This window comes from Setaria viridis, chromosome 2 (assembly GCF_005286985.2).
Source record: "Setaria viridis chromosome 2, Setaria_viridis_v4.0, whole genome shotgun sequence".
Lineage (NCBI taxonomy): Eukaryota > Viridiplantae > Streptophyta > Magnoliopsida > Poales > Poaceae > Setaria > Setaria viridis.
Window position 1 is genome coordinate 26,033,318 of NC_048264.2, and position 16,075 is coordinate 26,049,392.

General features: G+C 45.3%; 1 protein-coding gene across 1 annotated transcript; it reads left to right on the forward strand.

Annotated features, from left to right (window-relative positions):
* The first annotated feature begins 5,407 nt into the window (after positions 1-5,407).
* Positions 5,408-6,374, forward strand: LOC117842480 (uncharacterized). Its single transcript, XM_034722947.2, has one exon. The coding sequence runs from the start codon at positions 5,564-5,566 to the stop codon at positions 6,137-6,139; it is 576 nt and encodes a 191-aa protein (XP_034578838.1). The 5' UTR covers positions 5,408-5,563; the 3' UTR covers positions 6,140-6,374.
* Positions 6,375-16,075: the final 9,701 nt, after the last annotated feature.

A 16,075-nucleotide genomic window follows, 5' to 3' on the forward strand; every position in this document is an offset into this window, starting at 1 on the left:
TAGCGTGTGGTGCCAAGGCTGCCGAATCTGCTAGATAGCGCACATGCGTTTGGATTCAGCCATTCAGGTGGGTGGCGGCTTCGTTAAAAATTTATTTCTTTGCTGATAACAATCCAACTATTCTCATAATTCTTTCAAAATGTTATATAGTACTCCGTATTAGCTATCTTTTGTTCCATGTTGTATTTCAATTTATTTTTTTGTGAAAAGTATTATTCTTGTGTATAAATATTTGTTCAAGCTACATAAACTTTTTTGTTCCATGTGTATAAGTAATGTTCTAATTAATTTAGACTAATAATAATATTTCTCTACCACATAACAAAGGCTGCATATCCACAATATTTTACTTCACATGTATAATTTTTTGTTTCACCAGCATGAATTTATTAGCCCTTTGTTTCTCTTATACAAAGTTTTGCTCGATTTCAACAAACTTCTATTCCATGGTTGTTTGACTTGAACATTTTTTTGTTAACATAAATAACATGCTAGGCAAATGGGGAAGAATTGGAGGAAGGAATTAGAGGAGTGCTTTTTTTGTCTTCGGTGACCTCTGTGATTATAGGGACGGCTTGAGAGGTACACGAGAAGACGATTTGGCGTGCGGTGGTGCAGCAAGACGTCATATAGTGGGGCACCATCACTACATATGGTAGGCGGGTGTTTGTTGGGATTGACAATGGGGAAGTGAAAAAAATGAAGATATTAGTGAAGGAGGTGCAACAAAAGCTGATTCGGCGGCATCCCATCGCCGTGCATCAGAGATGGTTGGAGGAGAGTAGGACCAGGGCAAAACTAAAATCCGTTGAGCGAATGGAGGGGACGAGTGCTAAATGAATGGAAGAAGAAGGTATGCGTAACCACTGTCACTTCACTAACATTCTCGTATTTAAAGGTTGAGGGTAATCTCAACTTGCATATTACATAGCATCAAGCCAAGCACGTGAAAACGTTTACTTTGCCATGATATTATTAAAAGATAATTGACCTAGTTTATAAGAAAAATTAGGAGGAAAAAACTATGCAACTAGAGGTAGAATTCCTGTATAACTTTGGTTATTCGGACCATCCCCGTATGACTTCGGTACACCGACCGTACAACTAGGGATGCCACATAAATACATCCCCACGCAACTTCGGTTCATAGACCATATAACAAACCAAACGACTTCCTCAGACCTTAGAACATCTCCAACCCTTGACATATTAGTGGAATCAATATTTTAAATGATGAACTATGTAAAAACATCTCACTAGCGCATGGCGAAGAGCTAAGCTCGCATATCTCCCGATACTCCCCCATCTCACAGCACGAGCTCTAAGCTGTCATGTTGTGGATGCTCCCTCTTCTCCCTCTTTCAGCTTGAGCTAGCAGCTACCTTATGCTGTTGGAGATATCATTACAAGTTGCAACTCGCTGGGACAACAACTACTGCCTGAAAACACATATAGGAGGGCAACAAAGTAACAAACTCTGCCGGAACAACAACTTCTTCGGATGCTCCGACGTATATTGCAATAGTTAACTATTATTTCTGTATGTTTTACAGTAAATATTGCATGAAACATAGTGTTCATGTTGCGACAGGAATTTTCTATCCCATAGTCTAACGATATAGTCATTTTTACACATTATTTTCATATTGCGAACAGTGACCGCTAATAATGCATTAGGTAATTTTTAATATTTCGTCACGATGAAAAATTTTCCATCGGACCTCCGGGCACTAGCAGCACCAATTATATTTTGATCCTGAAATTGACATGGAACATCTTGTGCGAGGTTGTTCTGCAGCACAATTACAATTACTTCTGTGAAACATGTATGTTTGTGGCTTTATCGAGTTGGGTCTGATGTTTTCTTGTCTTCCTTTTTTTTTCTGTTGCAGGTAATTGTAATACAGAGGGTCTGGAGAACAGTGAATTTCCGGATGCTACGTTACCTCGATACTTCAACATAACCCCATATTACGTATCCGATATTTCGATACGTATTTGTGCCTTTAACTTTTGCACCGCCTATCCGTATTGGTGCTGCATAGTCCAGATGAACTATGATGCTCGCAGGGTAAGATCGTGTACCTGCTGAAGTGTTTTTTGGATTGTTTTCCCACCTGTCGTTTGATAACTGAAAGCCATGACTTGAGCTTAAAAGACTGCTACTGGATACATGAAATTGGTAGATATTAGGTTACTGCTGAAAATTGTTTCTGCAGTCTGTTCAACTTATTGCTCATCCATCCTTTATTCTTTCAACCACTGAATCTGGAATCTGGTTAAGGACAGCCCAGTTCATCCTAAATTCATTTATTACCTCCCCATAGCTACATTCGGATCTGTGCTAGTCCCAAGGCAAAAGTTTGAGGTAATTCCCAAGAGCAAATGAAATATCTGCATGTACTTCAATTGTCTCTGCTCAACAGCTATACAGCCTATACTCCCAGGAGTATTTAACTAACATGCTGTCTGAAACAGGGTTCTTCTTTTTTTGTGCATTTCAGCCTTTTCAGTGACTAGTAGCTTCAATTGCACTCGTAATCCTAAAATTTCCATTATCTGTATCCATTTTCTATCTATGATAGAAATCTGAATAACAGAACCAAATGTAGCAGCCTGGTTTGTATCTGACATGGAGTGCATCTTTTTTCTTCAGTAAATTTAGATGTCTGGTTAATGACAAGCTTTTACGCTCTTTGATGTTGATCATGCATGTGCTCTAGAAAAAAGTACGAAAACTTGTTAGAAAAATGTATGAAAATTATAAAAGTATGTGTGTGTAAATAGTGAGCAAAAGAAACAAATTTAAATCGTAACTCTCCTTTTTTAGAGCAAGCATATGATCACCGACCATTAGGCAAACAAATCACCCAAAAGGCTGTAAAAATAGTGGGTTCAACTTGAAGCCCCGTGCTTGGATGTTTTATTAAAATATGGTTAGATTGATGAGATGGTTTTTGAAACCTTTTCTTTGGCACGACAAGACCATTTTGTATTTTTAAAATCAACGACCATTTTTTGTAAAATTGACAAATAGAAAATATAGAAATTAAAAAATCCCGCTGCTATCCACTATACCCATGAGCCCATTGGGCTTTTGAGTAGCAGAAATGTACAAAGCTTTTGGGCCAACTACACAGTCAAGGCCCGAGGCGGCTGCAAGCCTGAAAAACCTATCCATCTTCCGGAAGGCAGGTAACCCTTTGATCTTCTGGTGTTTGAGATTCGTGTGACCATTATGGGCCGCACGATCTCCTTCGTTCTCCCATCTCTCTCATCGCACGAGCGCCGCCGCTAGGGTCTGAGGTGGTTGGTGGGCGGGAGCGACCGCTGGTGAGGTTGCCGCCAACCGCCGGTGGTGGCCGAGGCCGGTGGGGGTGGGAGGGGTCGGCCGAATGGAGGTTAAGGTTTCGGGTTTCTAGGAGGTGGGGTTCCAATGGTCCCCGGATGTAGAAGAAGATCGGCGGCAGTGGCGATTCGGCCGGCGGCAGTGGCGAGATGGCGCTCCCTCGGGCAGGGTTGGACATCCGGTGGCAGTGGCAGTAGCGGGGGGTGGCGAGGGGTGGATTAGGAAGGGCTGGGTGGAGGGAGGCGTGGTGGTGGGTGGGCGGACGGTGCGGCAGCCGCCGGTCGGGGCGGTGGAGGAGGGGGCGGGGGTGGGGGTGGAGGGCGTCGGGAAGAAGATGAGGTCGAGATGGGCCTTGGTGGGCTGGAAGGTTCCATCCCTGTAATTTTTTTTATTTTTATATATTTTTTACGATTTTGCAGAAATAAATAATCGAATAAAAAATTTGCAAAAATAGACCTATGCCATCGGACCAAACGGCGGTAGCAGCTTATGTCTTACCGCCGGGTGAAACGGCGGTAAGGCTCTTACCGCCCCCCATCCGGCGGGCCGCCCACGAGTTAGAATGGCGCTAGTCTCGAGAAAGTTTCGCCGTTTCATCTGACGATAAGGATGCCCCGCCAGTTCAAACGGCAGAAGCCATCCCTTACTGCCGGATGAGCCGGCGGGGCCTCCCATTATATATACAGCGCGCGGCTGCTCCCACCCACGTGCCAAAGCAAACAAAGCAAGCCAACCAGCAAGGGAGGGAGGGAGACCGAAGGTAGGGAGGGAGAGGAGAAGAAAGGAAGGGAGTGAGGGAGGAGGAGGAGGAGGAGGAGGAGGAGGGAGGGAGGGGAAGGAAGGAAGGGAGAGGGAGGAAGGGGAGATTGAAGTTTTGGTCGTCGCTTCATTTCAGGTACTTTTTTAAATCTCGTAGTTTAGTTAATGTACATAGTTAGTAGTACATAGATCTAGTAGTTAGTTTAGTGGATATGAGACTTAAAAAAATCTAGCGGATTTTAGACATAGGAAAATGTAGCATAGTCAGTATAGTGGATTTAGCTTAGGTATTTAGTTCACATTAAATTTAGTTTGTTGATTTATGTAGATTAAATTTAGATGAATATTATTTGCATTGCTAGGGTTATATTTTGTTTAGGTGTTGACAATGTAGTTGTTATAGGGGTAGTTGGAATTATTAGATTTAGTGAGAACCTTTGTATTTGTCGCGTATATTGTCCTGGGTAGATGCCTATGATAAATTTAGCTCGTAAGGTTGGTTTACTCTTAAATAGTTGTTAGTGTGCCATCGTTTATTGAAATGAAGGTGTCATTCTAGTTAACTGATTTAAGTTATTGAGAGTAATTTGGACTGCTCATTTCATATATGTTGGCAGACATGTCGATAGTTTATATTTTCAAGTGTTATATGGTCTGGAGGAGGTTAGATATGGTCCAGAAGGGGTACATTTGAGTGGATTTTCGTATTTCTGCAAGTATTTACCAGGAGCAATAGAGAGGACTTGAGAGGCATATGCAGGTGGCTTTATAAGGATTTCGATGTTGATAGAGATCTAGTAGATGTGTCTGTGAGGTCTTTCATGTGAACGATTGTATAGCGTACGAAGTGTGGTCATATGCAGTCTACTCAAATTATACATATTTTACTTTAAAAATATCATTAAAAAATTAAAGGAACAATATTTAAAACAGAGGTATAGCCTCAAATTACGAAGTTACGTATTGCAATGGAACTACATAATTTACTTTCATAAATGTCATAAAAAATAAAAGAAAAATAATTAAAAAAAGTTATAGTCGACTAAAACGGTTAGGTACTCATAGCCGTTTCAACTGGCTATAGCATCCTCAACCCGGCTGCAGGTCCTTACCGCCACTTGAAACGGCGGTAAGGCCCGTACCACTGTTTCAGCTGGCGAAACACGGCTGCACGTGCCAGCCGACACCCTTCCACTTTTTCAAACCGGCGAAAGGACCCTATCACCGTTTGGTCCGACGGCGAATGTTCATTTTTGCAAATTTTTATTTGAATATTTGTTTATGCAGAATCGTAAAAAAAATAAAAAAAAATTCCATCCCTGCTCTGTCTTCCGTAAGATAGAGAGGAGGCCTGCAAGCCTCCGATCCACCGCCGCCAGGCTTGCCAAGTTTGTTTACCCACCGCCCTGGCTCCTCTTCTCGAAGCCTCTGCGTGGGCACTGGGCGGCGAATCGAATGTCGGGTGAAGATGAGCTCCTCGCCGGCGGGGGTGTGCCCATCCGGCAGCCGCGGCTGGAAGACGCGGGCCTCGAGGACTGCGCGCTCCCGCCGGAGTCCATCGCCGAGGCCTTCTCCCTCGCCGCCGCGGCCATCTCCTCCCGCCTCGCTCGCTTCCCCCGCTTCCCCCTCTCCGACGACTCCGACGAGGAGGACGAGGAGGGCCGCGTCTCGGCACCACGTGGAGGCGGCTGCGTGGATGATGCCGGGCCCGCCCGCGGGGCCGTCCCCGACGCCGACGTCCTTGTTGCCAGCGGCGTCATGGGCGACGGCGGCGGCGCCGATGAGGTCGTGGTCGTTGGCGGAGGACGCGGAGGCGGATGCGAGGACGCGGTGGTGGTCGGCGGGCGCGGGGAAGAGCAGGATGGAGTCGTGGTGGTCGGGGAAGGGAGCGGGGAGAAGGAGCTGGGGAAGGAGGGTGGATGCGTCGAGGAGGTCCGAGAAGGGGTCAGTGAACCGGGGCGCGCGCACGGCGACGGAAAGGACGACGAGGAAGTGGCGGAGAAGGCGATCTTGGTGCCGGATTTCGACTGAGCAGCTCGATTGGTGACCGCTGGATTCAAGCTTCTCGTCGTAGCTTGGGCCAAGGTGTGAATTTCATTTTAGTTTTGTTCTTGTTAGAGGCAGCTAATAGTGTCAGATCTTTTGCTACTTGTTGTTTGTTTGACTGTATGACTGTAATGTAATGTATGGTTTGTAGTCTCAGACGATATCTTCTCAAACGTTTAGCCTTAGTAGCATCTGGCTTAAGAGTTAGCCTTACCAGTGATTTTGGTTGTTGTTGTCCTGCTTGAGTTTTGCACACTCATCTGGCAAGAGTAGTGATTGAAATAGATTATGAAGGAACCACCGATCTAGCAGACTGGCATCTGTGACAAATTTGAAGAATTAAATTTAAAGAACTTTGTTGTGGACATTGCCAATATTAAGAAGGGATTAAAGTTAACCCTGTGCCAAATATCAAACTTTCTATGTCTGTAGAAGAGGAATTCCTACAATTTACTAAATAGCTGTGCCTCCTGAAACCATTTGTCACATTGCTTGTTATAGAAGGGTAAAGTGCCCGAAGACTATTTGCTAATGAACTCATGAAGAGGGGTGTTGCTTATGAACTCAACATATACTGTTACACAAGAAGTTTAACTTGATTCAATTACTGAAATGATGCATACTTACAGACAAGCAAACATCTTTGCCAACTCCTTGCTAGAAGAAATTGTAATGTACGGGCACACGTACACGCGGCATCGCAGGGCACGCGATGTGCGCCGCGCTGCTGATCGAGCAGCACGCCTGAGTCAGCCGGTGATCACATCAAGTGGCTAAGATTAGAAGGAAGAGAGTAATTGGTTGTTTCCCTTTTTTGTTACTTTCCTTTGGCAGTCCTTAAGTTTAGGAAGAGTGGTTGGGCCGGAGGCCATATATTCCTGAAACCGCACATTGAGAGATTAAGCAAGAATCATTCAGTCTAATCTCCTGCCTCTTCTCTAAGCCACGAGCCTGGGGGCAAAACCCGGCGAGTGTTGAGCGACGTGGGGGCATAACCCCGTCGTGTTTACCACGGAGCGCGGGTACGAGCTCCGTAGTCGAGGCCCGGCGTCCCTGCCGCATACCGCCCTTGACAGAAATGCATCTAAGCTTTTTCGTCGAAGTTGTACAATTTTGTAAGCTTGATAGCCTTGCTGAGATCAAGTGAAATTTGAACTGGATGAGGGAAGTGAGGAGCTTATCCATAACTCCAGAGTAACTGGTAGAACAGCTTCAAAGGTGTGACATCAATCAGTTATTGCTTCCGATGGCTCTTGTGACTGATGAATGTATCAGGCCACCATTGCGCATCTAATGATCTAAACATGGAGTAATATTGAAACTCAGTGTCCCTATGTTCTAAGATAATGATGGTAACCGATTAGTTTAGCCTATGATTGACTATTGATGATAACAAGTCTCATTCAGCATGGTGATCTATGTTCACTACTGATATATGTGCTGCAGTAGATCTGTATAACCATGCTTTCTGGGCTTCTGGCAGAACTAGTGCAAAAGAGGCCATCACAGTAGTATAATTAGTCAAGCTTTTTCTTAGAGCACGCAGGAAGGTCTTTCTATTATTAAGGGTGTGTTTGGTTGGGCTGTGGCTTTTGGAAAAGCTACTGTGAGCTGTGGGCTGTGGAAAAGCAGCTATGAGAAAGCAGCTAACCCTTTGGTGGTTAGATTAGCTGTGAAACTGTAAGCTGTGTAAGAAATACTTGTAATACCTTTAAAGGTTTGTGGGTGTGTTTATATGCAAACTGCTCGTAATAAAGAAATGTGTTCACTAATTCGCATGTAAATGACTGTTGTACAAAGAAAAAAAATAATTTGTAATAATTTGTATCACCGGAAGTTCAAGATTTATAACTTGGTCTATATTTGTAGCTAAATATGTTGCAATTTTCTTCTTTATTTTCTTATGGCAAATATCATCATGCAATTATCAGAGTTATAGAATGGATTGGTGTGGTTATAAATCGGGTTATAGCCCAATTATCAGGGTTACTATGATCCTATCAGGCTATCAGCTATCAGTCCAATTACTATGCATCACTGTACAACTCCTCCGTTGCAAATGCTGAAGCTTACAGCTATTCAGGCAACACTGCTAGATCAATAGTACAAGTATTTTAACGTATCATCTCATAGTATGATCTCTCCACCGATCCACATGACATGAGAACAACACTGCAACGACCAGAACAGCTTCAGAAGATTGGACGCTCCTTCCCACCAAGATGTCTCACAATATATTCTAAGATTCACTGAATTATAAGTATTAATATCATAGGAATGCAAATTTACACAATTCCAAATTGTGAGTTCATCGAAGAAAAACAATTAAACAGAACACGCTTTCAGGAAAGAAAGCTTCCATGAATGTTGGACTTGCATATCACAGTCGCCAAGATGGGCGTGACATAAGGATGCTGATCACGTAACTGAGACCATTATTGTCTGATAGCAAATGATTCCCTGTGCAAAGAAAGAAAACAGTACCAGAAATTTACTGTGCAAAGAAAGAAAACAGTATCAGGTGTGATGAGAAATTATCTATCTTGAATCAAGATTTACAACCTGATTAGTTCGGATAAGTGGCTGGAACAATCGGATTGGTCTTGTTTCCTGAACTGTGCGCAGTCAGCTAATTCACCAGAAGCTAATTCGGGAAAAACAGAGCAAGTTCATCTCGACGGAATCTGGACTGTACGTGGTGACTTGACGCGAGAATGGCGGCGGCCGGCGACGGCAGGCGCGGCGGACGCTGGCTGGAGGCGGACGGCGGGGTGCGGCGGCCGGTGACGGGTGGGTGCGGCGGACGCTGGCTGGAGGCGGACGGCGGGGTGCGGCGGCCAGGGGCAGGGTGTGCGAGGCACCGGGGGCGCAGAGCGGATTCAGCAGAAGCTGGACCGGCGAAGGGGGTGGCGGGCCGGCAACCGGCGTGGGCGAGAGGAGGACCGGCGACCGGGAGCGGAGATGGTCCGCCGGGCGGCGCTAGACTGCGGGAGGCGACGGGTTGTGACGGACGGGAGAAATAGATCGATAAAAAACGAATCGTTACTTTCATTAAGAGGCAGGTACCTACACCAAAAGCACTTGAAAGCAGGGGAGATGGTGCTTTTACATTTGTACTAGACTAAAAGTAGCTTTTGGGCAAAAGCACATAGAACTTTTTAGCCCTTTGGTTGGCTTTTGGCTTTTGCAAAAGCAAAAGCAGGTTCAAAAGCCCAACCAAACGCACCCTAATTAACTCAAACTTTTAGATAATATAAACAAGTTTGGATGAGAAATACAAAATTATCAATTTTATAATTTGAAAATTGTCACCACTCATCTGCTTCATCTCCTATTTCCATATTAGTAAATAAATACTAATATGGTCAGCTTACTATGGTCAGATCTTTTGCCGCTGCTTGTTTGTTTGGCTGTGATGTAATGTATGGTTTTTAGGCTCAGCGATAGGTTCTCAAATGTTTAGCATAGTGCATCTGGCCTACGAGTTGCTAGTAGTTTGTGCCTTACTGGTGATTCTTGGTTGTTATGTTCCTACTCTATTTTGGCATGCTAATGTGGTAACAGTAGGTTATTGAAATGGACTAATGAAGAAAATCACTGATCCAGAACCTGTGACAGATCTAAAGAACTAAACTAAAAGAACTCTGTTTTGCTATGTGGCAATGTATTATGTATGTACTGCTTTGTTTCTAGTCAAATAAACTAAGTTATATCTGTGAGCAAAAAGAGACTAACTGGACTAATATTAAGTAGAGGAATTCCTGCAATTTACTAAATTACTCTACCTCCTTAAGCCATTGTCCCATTGTTTGTTATAGAAGGGCAAAATATCCGAAAACTATTTGCCGGTGAATGTCGCTTATGAACTCAAATATACTGTTCCAAGAAAAAAAGTGAACTTGATTCATTGATTGAAATGACGCAAACTTCCACACAAGCAAACATATTTGCTAACTTCTTGTGTATTCTAGAAGAAATGCCAGTGGATCTTGTGTACGGTTTTTTTTGTCAAAGTCAAACAAATTTGTAAGCTTGATAGCCTTGCTGAAATCCAGTGAAATTTGTGGAACTGGATAAAGAAAAGGTAGCTTTCGTATGAAATAGAAGATCATCCAAAATTCCAGAGTAACTGGTAAAAAGGTTTTGCATTTCTAGCAACTTGAATCTAATTTAGTTCTCGTGGTGTGACATCAATCAATTACTGATTCCGATGGCTCTTGTGGCTGATGAATGTGTCAGATCACTGCCGTATCCAAACATGGAGCAATACTGAAACTTGGCGTTCCTTTGTTCCAAGTCTAAGATACTGATGGTAAACAATTTATGAGGACCTTGGATCTTATATGCAAGTGTCCCGAATTTGATCAAATGCCAATAATGCATATTTGGATGATGTTCCTGCCATGCATGTCGCCGACATGTCTCAGGCTCTCAGCAGTGCGTTTGCTTCACCTGGTTGCCCTGTAGGTCGCTTGCCACGGGCGATGCTAGGGATCATGATGCAGAAGTTGTAGACGTCTAATGTACTGAGAATGCATGTGCTGAAGTTCTAATAAGATAAGCAGCCCGTTCGGCTGGGCTGAAGGCTTTTCAGCCCAGCCGTTTGGCTGCTCCAGTGAAGCCGTTCGTTCGGCTGCCCACCGACGCGAGATGCGTCATTTCCTCTCCCTCTCGCCTCACGTCCTTATCCAGTTCGTAGACGCTCTCGCCCGGTCGCTCGCTCTCGGCCGCTCTCCGCCGCCATCGCTCCCTCCGCTCGCCCGCTCCCTCGCTCTCGCCCGCTCTTCGCCGCCGTCGGTCCGTCGTCTCGCCCGCTCCCTCACGCTCGCTCGCTCTCCGCCGCCGTCGGTCCCTCCTCTCGCATGCTCCCTCGCTCTCGCCCGCTCTCTGCCGCCATAGCTCCCTCGTCTCGCCTGCTCCCTCGCGCCCGCCTGCTCTCCGCCGCCGTCGGTCCCTCCTGCTCCGTCCCCGGCGGCCGCCTCCCTCCTTCGGTCAAGCGGCACAAATTGGGTAGATCCACCACGGGTGGCCTCTTCCTCGCCGGCAGCAGACCATTCGGCCCCACTGCAGCGCCGCGACATCGGGGGTGAACGCTGCCGTCAGGGATCCAGGTCGCCGCCCAGCACGGCAGCCGGGATCCGGGCTCTCCACCGCCGCGGCCTTCACCGTGCCCCCCCCCCCCCCCGGCCTGCCAACTCGAGCAGGAGGAGGTCACCCAGATCCACCACCCGCCACATCCAAGCTGTGCCGCCGCCGTCCCCTGACGAAGCGCACCATCTACATCAAGGTACTCCGGAGTTTAACCGCCTTAGGTTTGTTGGTCAAGCACAATTTTTGGTAGCCATAGAGGTGCTTCTGGTGAACCTGAGTTTATTTTCCCTTGTTTTTGCAGGTTCATGGTTCACATTTCAGTTGGGTGGGACAACAAATTCTTGATTTCATTCTGGTAACTCCTGTCTTCCTTGTTCAACAGCACCTACACTTGTACTGCTTCCTGAAGATGGTTTACTGCCGGTTTGCCTGTGCTTATGAACCGTGATGGCTGCTTTCAACAAAAGCCACATGCCTGTGAAGCTGCTGGTACTTTGCTATTCTGTGCATTTGCATTGTAAATGTTAGCTTTCTATTGCTACTCGGGTACACATGCTCCATTTTTGTACTTTGATGTAGATGTATGAAAATTAGCCATGTGTAGATGTATGAGTTCATAACTGGTAATGTTACCTACAGAACGCTTGTGACATCCATGACATGTTTGCTTATACTACAAACCCCTGAGCATTTAATCTTTGTTTACTGATCTCTTCTTTTGTTGAGTTAGTGGTTTCATTAGGATATCTTATTTCTTTTGTTGTCCTGTGGTTCATTCAAACTGCTGTTATAATTCGAGTTGTTTGATGCTTAGCACTTGTGTGCATTATGCTTGCAGCATGTTCTTCCTCTAAACTGTGCAAACCTTTATACAACAAACTAAGCATCAGTAATGTGTCTGTTTTTTTATCACCTATCCAGGCATCTACTACAAGCCTAGTAGTAGCCCACCCGTGATGAACTACCAACAGTGCTCACACTAGCATCGTCATCTAGTTCTTCGTGCTCTCCCCCACCGGTCTGTCCGTACAATTTCCGTCACAAACGTGCCAAGACAGCTGCTAAGGCAAGTGACATATCCATTACTGTTGAATTTGTGTACTTGTATGCCTCATGCTGTTGCTTCCTTTGTTGCAATATAGTTGCAGCTACTGTCTACTGAGAATATGCATTGTACACCTGGGCTCAGATGGCTTGCAGCCGTGCCAACTGGGACAAGGCCACAACGAAAACATTGCTGGACCTGTGCATAGCTGAGAAGAACCAATTCAATTAGAGCAACAGGTGACTAGCTAAGTTGGTAGTTAGGGATAGCAACACGTGTAACGCAACTTCAAACAATAGTCTGGTCTTAATTTGGGCAGCAAGCAGCTGCAGAACAAGCTGCACACCATGCAGAGAGCATTCTTGAGCTGGAAGGACTTGCAAGTCCAATCTGGTTTAGGCTGTGACAAAGAAACTGGTGGTGTTGCTGCTGATTCCACCTTTTGGGATGACGATGAAGGGGTACGTCCTTTTACAGCAACATAACTTATTGCTCATGTTATGTATACCAACATATTTTTGTTACTAACATGTACCGTTCCTCATTGCAGGAAACCAGTGCTGGTGCTGCCCAGACTAGTTCTGCTAAACCACCCCTGTTCCTCGACGAATTGTACACGTTGTTCGGCCACATCACCCAAGACAGGGGCACCTTGCTGACGGCAGGAGGTATTCGTGAGGCGACACCTAGCATGGGGATTGAGGACAATGCACATGACTTTTACCTGGACCCATGGCTGCTAGTAGTGCTCGTAACTTGTCTAAAAGGACAACCCGGAAAATCTCTGTTGACAATCCTTCGAAAAAGAAAAGTGGCAGCTTGGAGGACTATGTCAGGGAACTTTCCAAAATTGTGGTAACGAGGAGCCAGAAACTTGGCGACCGTGAGCAGGAGGAACTGGATCGTGCAATGCAGCTTATAGAAGAAGATGGTATCGAGGAGGGGTCTGAGCTGTACTGTCATGCACTTTATTTATGTAAGAATGCAGTGTATCGGAGGGCCTTCATGAAGATGAAAATGAAAGAGGGCCGACTGAATTGGATCCAATTCAACTGGGACAGGGAGAACAAGTAGTCCATTGTGGCATAAGTTTGTTTTATTCTAGTGATGTGTACTGATGGGTTGAAACAATAATGTCTGATGTACTGCATGTTAAATTTTTTTCAAGTTCAATGTCGCCCATGATCTGTACTACATGACCATCTATTTTTTACTTGTGTCACAACGCTTGTAATTTCCATAGTATGTCTTAGTAGTGACGAGGAATTTTAATATGTGTTGTCATTGTGCCGTGAACAGAAAGGTGGGGAGGCCATTTGAGGCCCTCAGCAGGTGTCCAGGAAGGAGGATTGGTTAGTTGTCCGGGCTTCCATGGAGGAAAGGGAGGACGATTGACAGGTTTGAAACAAATTCATCTGTCAATTGTGGTGCAACTTTTACTATATAGGCTTTGATGACTGATCCCCCTCCGTTTGTTATTGTGCACAGGCTCATTCAAGTATGAGTAGTGCTGAGGAATCAAACAGCGACATCGGCAGTGATTCTAGCTCCATCGTGTACCAGCTGGCGAGTGTAGCAGCAGCTGTAGCAGCATATGTCGCCGTGAATAGAAGCCCACCTCCTGTGGTGAACCCGCCAGTGGAGTTGCCACGCATGACCGGACGGCAATGGGTTGAGCTCAATATGCGGGAAAGCTGGAGGTGCTACGATAATTTTCGTATATATCCCGACGTGTTCCTTCAGTTGCATGACATCTTGGTTAACAATCATGGGTTGCAATCGTCACAAGGGGTAGAATCTATTGAGGCTTTAGGTATGTTCGTCTGGGCTTGTGTGACACAACAGGCTTCCTGTCAAATTAGAGATAGATTTGAGCGGAGTTTGGACACAGTTAGTAGGAAGATGGTGCATGTGGCAGATGTAATGTTCTCATTTGCCCAGACGGTAATCGCTCCAAAGGATCCTGCGTACTCCAAGGTTAATCATAGGCTGAACCAGTATGCACCGTTCTTTGATGGGTGTATAGGTGCTCTAGATGGAACCCACGTTCCCGTACAGGTCGGGCGTGAGTCCCATTTGGACTTCATTAATAGAAAATGGTGGACAAGCTTTAATGTGTTAGTGATAGTGGATATGGACATGCGGTTCACCTATGTAGGAGCGGGGAGGGCAGGGTCCAGTCATGATATGTCGGTGTTGTGGGAGTGTATGGAGACACCAAACTACCCGCATCCACCTCCAGGTATGGTACTTGCCTAATTACGAACATGACGCAACAATTGTAAACGTGGTGCACTAATGGTGAATATGTTTGATGTGCTGTAGGAAGGTATTATTTGGTGAACTCGGGTTACGCAGTTCGTGAAGGCTATCTGGGGCCCTATTGAAGTACCAGGTACCATTTGGAGGAATTCAGCAGAAGAGCGGCTGAAAGTTTGGAGGAGAAATTCAACTTCCACTATTCGAGTCTTCGCAATGTTGTCGAACGAGCTTTTGGCGTGCTCAAATCCAGGTGGCATATTTTGCAGCAAGTACCATTCTATGATCGAGAGAGGCAAACGAAGATCGTTATTGCTTGCTTTGCACTCCACAATTATTTGCTGGACCGTGCCGATGCAAGTACTGTAGATTCGAACATGGCGTGAACTCCGGATTACGGGGTGTCCGCATGGGTCGCAGCAAATGCTACTCCTGATATGGCTAGTGTACGAGATTGGATCGCGGCAGGAATCTCATTGATGTAGATGTATGCGTATGTGTGTATGTTTGTGTTATATGTTGTATGTAAGCAATTGATGTGCAACATGTTATTCTAGTGTGTGGCTTATTTTGTATGTCAGTAGCATCGCGGTAGTGGGTTAAGTTTGCGTCAAAAAATTAAATTTTTTTGCTCCTTTCACGATCACAAATTTGAATTTGAAATGTAGCAGCAGTAGCAAAAACAGCCGAAGAAGCCTAGTAGCAGCAAGCAGCGGTGCCCAGCTGCTTCTACCAGCGGTTGCAGCTGCAGCCAGCAGCGCAGCCAGGCAGCTGGCCGCCGAACGGGCTGAAGGTGCATGGACTGAAGTTGTAATGTTTCGGAAAGAAAAACATTCGTCACCAAGAGCAGACCACCTTAAGCACTGTGTTGAAGGTCCAACCGAGCTGTGTGTGTGTCTGCCTGAAGAAAGCCTGTGTAATATACCTTTTGGTGGCAGTGAGAAGTGAACTATGATGAGCTTTTTCTCAGCACAGCCGAATATGCTGGAGCAATATATCAAAGAGCATAAAAGCTTTCATTTACCGGTCCTCTAAGGGTGTGTTTGGATACAAGGTGTTAAACTTTAACAGTGTCACATCAAATATTCGGATGCTAATTAGGAGAACTAAATATGAGCTAATTATAAAACTAATTGCAGAACCCTGTGCTAATTCGCGAGATGAATCTATTAAGCCTAATTAATCCATCATTAGTAAATGGTTACTGTAGCACCACATTATCAAATCATGGACTAATTAGGCTTAATAGATTCGTTTCGCGAATTACACTCCATCTGTGCAATTAGTTTTGTAATTAGCCTATGTTTAATACTCCTAATTAGCATTCAAACATCCGATGTGACGGGTGTTAAACTTTAACACTATTGCCCGTGGTCTGACACTTCCGAGTCCGACTCCATGTTGCTCCGCTCCGCGTCAGCCTTCAACTTCCGCTAGGTTCATTTCCTACCGCCTCCCTCGTCACCGCCTCTGCGGCGAATCCGACTCGAGGTCGCCGATTCACTGCTGGCCCGCCGTTATAAATC